This window comes from Hippocampus bargibanti, linkage group LG18, assembly GCF_051943395.1.
Source record: "Hippocampus bargibanti isolate YZ-2025 linkage group LG18, ASM5194339v1, whole genome shotgun sequence".
NCBI classification, from domain to species: domain Eukaryota; kingdom Metazoa; phylum Chordata; class Actinopteri; order Syngnathiformes; family Syngnathidae; genus Hippocampus; species Hippocampus bargibanti.
This window is the reverse complement of record NC_142751.1, coordinates 1997712-2003667: the sequence shown is the minus strand read 5'-3', so window position 1 is coordinate 2003667 and position 5956 is coordinate 1997712. Positions and strand designations below refer to the sequence as shown.

At 43.2% G+C, this 5956-nt stretch overlaps 1 protein-coding gene across 1 annotated transcript; it reads left to right on the top strand.

Moving 5' to 3' along the window:
- The first annotated feature begins 821 nt into the window (after positions 1-821).
- On the top strand, positions 822-5562 carry LOC148884201 (dynein axonemal intermediate chain 2-like). Its single transcript, XM_089020449.1, has 12 exons — positions 822-1004; positions 1171-1332; positions 1412-1533; positions 1609-1751; positions 1818-1931; positions 2042-2181; positions 2255-2377; positions 2582-2805; positions 2933-3068; positions 3154-3300; positions 3403-3573; positions 4153-5562. The coding sequence occupies exons 1-12, from the start codon at positions 822-824 to the stop codon at positions 4162-4164; spliced, it is 1677 nt and encodes a 558-aa protein (XP_088876575.1). The 3' UTR covers positions 4165-5562.
- Positions 5563-5956: the final 394 nt, after the last annotated feature.

The window sequence follows — 5956 nt, the reverse complement described above, 5'->3', positions numbered from 1 at the left end:
ACACTCTGCCTTTGAACTATCAATAAATTTGAAAGTAGTCCAAATTTCACTGTTTTCTGTCCACTTTCTCACTCTCTCTCTGTTGTCTGCCTATCTATTTTTATTTGCAGCTCTGTATTTCTGTAACTCGCTGCTGCGTTCTTGACCAATCACATGCGGCTTTCATCAATTTTTATTTGCAACTCTGTGTTTCTGTAAACCTCACTGTAGCGTTCTTGACCAATCACGTGCGGCTTTAACGAAGACTGGGGGCGGGGACTAGAGGACAAAAAAATAGTCGGCTGCCATTTCCTTGTTAGGAAAAACGGGCTCGTTCGCGAACGACACATCACTCATTGTGGCGCTCCGTGTGTATCCCAAAAAATAGTTCGTATGCCGTATGCAGTTCGTAAGATTAAATTCTCATGAATTTAACGTTCGAAAGCCAAAAAGTTTGTTAGCCGCGGAATTCGTAAGCCGAGGTATCACTGTATAAGGAAGCGGAGGGGAGTGGAGTGGTGCATTCAGGTGCGCTTAGTTTGGTCGAGAACCTATTTTTGGTTGTAAACTGAGACACAAAAAAACCCTGAAATTTTTGATTGAAAACCAATTTGGTCAAGAACTAAGACGTTCGAAAACCCTAGTTTGACTAAATTCAAAAATAACTTTGAAGGAAATGACATCACAACATGTCATCATTCCTGTCTTTGACGTGACATTTGAATCTTTGTGACGTACAAGCAGACGACGTTTGATTTGCTTCTTCATTCTAACTCATATTTGTGCCTTCAATTCAATCATTCCTACCTTTCTGACCTTCTTCCGAGTCATCCCTCAGTGCAATGGAGATTGCTCATGAATACGTGAAGCTGCGTAGTGACTTTGGCCGACAGTGTCTCTTTTCAGACCGTCACGTGGAACTGCTCGTCGATCTTCCTCCGAATCCAAAATTGGCATTGCAGTTTGTTCTGAAGGAGACAAGAGACTTGGGTGTGCAAGGCTGCTGGGAAATGTCAGAGCATGAGGTGACAGGAATTCTCGTACATCCAGTCATCACAACAGATCTATTTAGCAATGAAAACAAGAGGTTATCGTAAAACTAAAGGGTCAAGATCTGATTCAAAACCAGAACAACAAACCCACTGGCTGATGGTGAGATGTCAGCGCACTTCAGGTCATGTTTCCTTCCAGGTTAACACAGAAAGGATCGAGTATGACGTCCAGGGAGTAAATCATGTAGAAGGGGGTTGGCCCAAAGATATCAACTCACTCGAGATGGAGCAAACGATCCGTTTTCGGAAAAAAGTAGAGAAAGATGAAATTTACATGAATAGCATCCTGGTCCTTGGCGAGGCAAGTTCACAAACGTTTGCTATCAACGAGGTTTGCTCCCACAGCCAGTTACTAAATTTCAAAATTTTCTGTCATTCAGCTTATAGCACAATGTGTTGGACAGAACAACGCCGTGGACATTTATCAAGAGTACTTTAAGGATGAGGATGTGCTGGATGAAATTCAGGAAGCCCCTTCGGTGAAGATCGTCAATAAATACAGGTACCGTTCTAGGACCTAGCGCCGATTTTTAACCGGGTAATGACTCCCTCTCCATGTTCTAAAATATTTATTCAGAGAGCCCAACCAAGTAAAACGAAACATCACCTGTCTTTCATGGCAACCCAATGGTGGCTCAATGCTAGCGGCCGCTTACTCCTGCCTTGAATGGCAGAAAGCCACAGCAGATTTAAGCAAAGACTCGTACATCTGGGACATTGGTGGGTAAAATAGACAAGACGCTTTGAAAAATCACACGCTCTCTCACGACTGCGTCTGTGTTGCAGAGAGCCCCAGCCAACCGCAGAGTGTTCTCAAACCGACTTCTCAACTTGTTTGTCTGGCTTACAACCCTCAGGACATTAACTTTCTTGTCAGTGGGAGCCTCAATGGACGGATCAGTGGGTTCTGGTTTTCCAAAAAAAAAAAAAAAAAACAAACACAAGAATCGGGCACACTTGATGATTCTCGTGAGATATGCTTATCCTCAATGAGGTATCCTTTCTTTTAGTGCTATGGGACCCTCGTGTTGGCCAACACCCCACGGCAGTTTCTCCTTTGGGGCAGAGTCACATGGACCCTGTTTTTAAGATCATCTGGTTGCAATCTGCTGCTGAGACAGAAGCCTTCTCTGCCTCTACCGATGGACAGGTTACCATTTTTTTTTTTTTTTTTTGAGGGGGATCATTCAACCAAACTGAGTGAACACAATCTTCTAAAACAGATCCTTTGGTGGGACGTCCGTCAACTGAGTGAACCCACAGAAAGACTGATTCTGGATCTCAGTAGGAAGGAAAACCTCGACTCCGCTTTAGGAGCCATCTCATTGGATTACAGTGCGAACATGGTTAGTTTCTGTACTTTTAATTTTGTTTTTAAATTGAATGGTGTGAAAAGAAGAGTTGGCCATAACTTGGTGAGATAATACATTTATACTGTCACAACAACACCTCCAGCAACCTTGCATCCTGTTAATTCTCTCCTCTCAATCGAATGAAGGAAATTTTGACTAAAATGTGAAGCTCACACAAAGCCTTCTCTGCACCCTCAGCCAGATACATTCTTAGTGGGGACGGAACAAGGGGCTGTTGTGTACTGTAACAGAGCAGCTGAGACTCCGGCTGAGAAGATTGTTTGTACATACGATGGCCACCATGGACCCATCTATGCAATCCAGAGGAATCCTTACTCTTCCCAAAATTTCCTCACTGTGGGAGACTGGGGCGCCCGGATTTGGTCAGAGGACATCAAGGAGTCATCCATTATGTGGACTAAGTACAATGTCATTTTGTTCTCCTGTGTCTTAGCGCTTTTTCGTTGTTCCATTTCACACCCTTTTATTTGTTTCAATATTTGATGTATTCGGGGAGGGGTGTCTATGACCAGTCTTTGTCGTGTGCAGGCACCAGACGGCATACTTAACCGATGCTTGCTGGAGCCCTGTCAGACCCTCGCTCTTCTTCACCGTGAAAATGGACGGTGTGTTGGACATCTGGGACATCCTGTTTAAGCAGAATGACCCCACTCTAAGTATCAAGGTATCGAGGAGTTCTCTCGTTCTTCTCTGAAGGCATTTTGTTCTTATTTAATCAACAAGATTTTTTTTGTTTTTTGTTTTTCCAGGTGCGTGATGAAGGTCTGTGTTGCCTCCAGGTGCATGAGGCTGGGGGCATGGTCGTGACCGGTTCTCAGCTGGGTGTTATCTCGCTAATGGAAATCTCAAAAGGACTGAGCACACAACAGAATAACGAGCAGATGCTCCTGGGAGAGGTGAGCAAAACCAAATGTTAAAAAACTTGAGAAGTTGACAGCAGGAGAAGTTTTCCATAACATTGTTGAACGTGTTTGATTCACTTTGCGATCCTCCTTAAGATGTTGGAACGTGAGGCGAACCGCGAAAAGATTCTCAGGGCTCGGAAAGTTGTGGACGAGGCCGCCAACACAGAGGACAGTCCAAAGGAACTGATCCTTAGACCCGAATATGATTTCTACAATCTGATGGAGTCGGAGCAGAGAAGGAAGCAATGGGAGTCGAGACAGCGGGTAAAGACACACTGATTTATTTATTTTTTGGGGGTAGGAATATCTGGGAACACTGACGGATGTGATGTATTTGGCGCCATAATATATTCTAGTCGATTGTATCCTAGCAGATCTCTTCTACAAAGCATACCTGCCATTGGGTGTCCATGGAAAGCTGAAGATGACACCGAAACAAAATGATTGGCTAAGAATTGCATTCCCTTGTGACGGGCACAGTTTCGCTCTTGCAAATGTGGTCCACCATATTGGTCTCCTACGTCCACTATTTGTTTTAGAAGTGGGTCAAACAACAGAGTCCCTTGAACACCAAGAGCTGGTCTTGGCTGACCTAATTTATTGCTAGCGCCCTGTCACTGAGGTGCTTTTTCTATCTGAGGATTTCGGACATTGAGTTTTTGCCTCAGCAACCGCCCGAGTTGCATTCTGCTTAGCCTGTCTGATCAAATATCTTGATGGCGTCCTTCACTTCCGGACGCATTTTATGGAATTATTAACTTAGAACTCTTGCACAATAAAACAATTGAATTTTGTCTTTTTATGACGTGTTTGTCATCATAGCTTCTTCTTCTTTCTGTCCAGCATTACCCATAGATCCGAGAAGCCGCAGACGACAGCCAGAGTCCAAGAAGAAGATGAACGAATGGAACCAACACGATGCTCGACACGATGGTCGTGATTCTCAAAGCCACTAAGAGTTATTTTGGAAGAGCCACACTTGACTTCTGCAGATCTTCATGGTGTCTTACTAAAACAACTCACCAGCACTTCTTTGACATTTTATTGGGATTCCTGCACTTTGTCGTAGCAGATCGAATGAAACTCAAATTTGTTTCGGCATCTGCGGTCAAAGGCCCAATCAATACATCTTCCTTAAAACCAGTAAATAATTGGTATATAACACTCCAAATACCTTTTAAGGGCATTTTGAAGAGTGTTTACGTGAGAAGCAGAGTACAAGACTGAAACATTAAGAGTGTTACAGAAGAAGTGTTGTTGATATATTGTAGCTTGGATGAGCAAGCAAAGGAGACGCCTACACATTGAAAAGTCGGAAAACAAGAGGGAAGGGGAAAACCTAACCACTGCTCTAACCCTGACAGTCAAAATGTGAGCAGGAAGGAAGAGCTCAAGTTTGTCTGCAAAGTTATGGCACAAAGTACGATTTGTGTTTGGACACGATTGCGTGTGCTCGCTTGGGTAATTTTGGTGACATAGTAGCTCTGACTAAGACCTGTAATTTCTGCCAATATGTTTTTATGTAATATATATGTTGCAATGTGAATGCATAAAGAACAAAGTAATTTCAACTTTGCATAACATTTCCAAAAACATTTTCTGCCCAGGATCATTGACCTAGGACCTTTCTCAAGCATGGAAATAGTCCACGTGAACATTCCATTTTCATTTCTAAGACATAAACATCCCGTTCAACAGGTAGATTGAAATGAGTAGAAACACGCGGTTATGTGGAGTCTTCAAGGCTCAAATATGGTAACATTGACTTGGTGTGCAGAAAACAATGTCGTGTTATTGCTGGAACGGGAGGTCAGGACACTCAGTGTTGACCCTAAATCAGTGCTACTATTACGATTTGAATCTATAAACTTTGTTGCTTCTGTATTGATTGTTATGACTAATCGCAGAACAGTTTCATCTGGAGTTTATAAGAACATGTTTACCCTTTACCTTTTAAAAACCCAGTCGATACACAAGCAGATTTTTTAAAATCAATTTGTTTTTTGGGAATGTATCTAGGTATATCACAGGGTCTGGATTCCCTTAATCCTGGTTTGAAATGCAGTTTTAACCTACTTCTAGCTCGAAGCAGAGTCGGTCAGCCTGCCTGTCACAGAGGTATGAGGCAAGGCTGAACCAGATGAGGGAGGAAAAGTAGTTAGTGAGCACGTGACAGGCAAAAAGGTTTTATGGCACCAATGGAGCCGTAACATGAGGAGGGGGGGGGGGTGATGCTGAGGGGGCTAAAGTGTACCAGAGCCATGGAGTCTTTATCAGACTAAAACAAACAAACATGTTACTGGTCAATAGAAGCTTTTTTTTCAGCAGAACTCCATCTGTTGGATGTGGTTGGTCACTGCATGAATTACCCCTAATGAAAGCAGACTGCAACCACAAAAGGTAAAATAAAATGTTATTTTGTTTCCCCTGAATAAACAGCGGCTGCCATTTACGGAGTAAAAAATGAGAGGTTGGCGGTGTCATACTCTGCTTTGCTCTTCCTGGCTGAATAGGAGGGGAGGGGGATAAACTGGAACTGACAGAGAGCCACAATGACTTCCTTCATCTCAGCTAGTGACAGATCATAAAAAGCCCTCTGTCGCTGCCTTTTGCCATAGCGTTCCTCTTCTCGAATGGATTTCTGTCG

What these genes read in the sequence shown, in the direction of transcription:
- LOC148884201 (XM_089020449.1), top strand. Translation starts at nt 822, where the DNA reads ATGGAGATTGCTCATGAATACGTGAAGCTGCGTAGTGACTTTGGCCGA. An exon ending in GCATCCTGGTCCTTGGCGAG is followed by an intron (nt 1,333 to 1,411) that starts GCAAGTTCACAA and finishes TCTGTCATTCAG; the next exon opens with CTTATAGCACAATGTGTTGG. An exon ending in CTCGTACATCTGGGACATTG is followed by an intron (nt 1,752 to 1,817) that starts GTGGGTAAAATA and finishes TCTGTGTTGCAG; the next exon opens with AGAGCCCCAGCCAACCGCAG.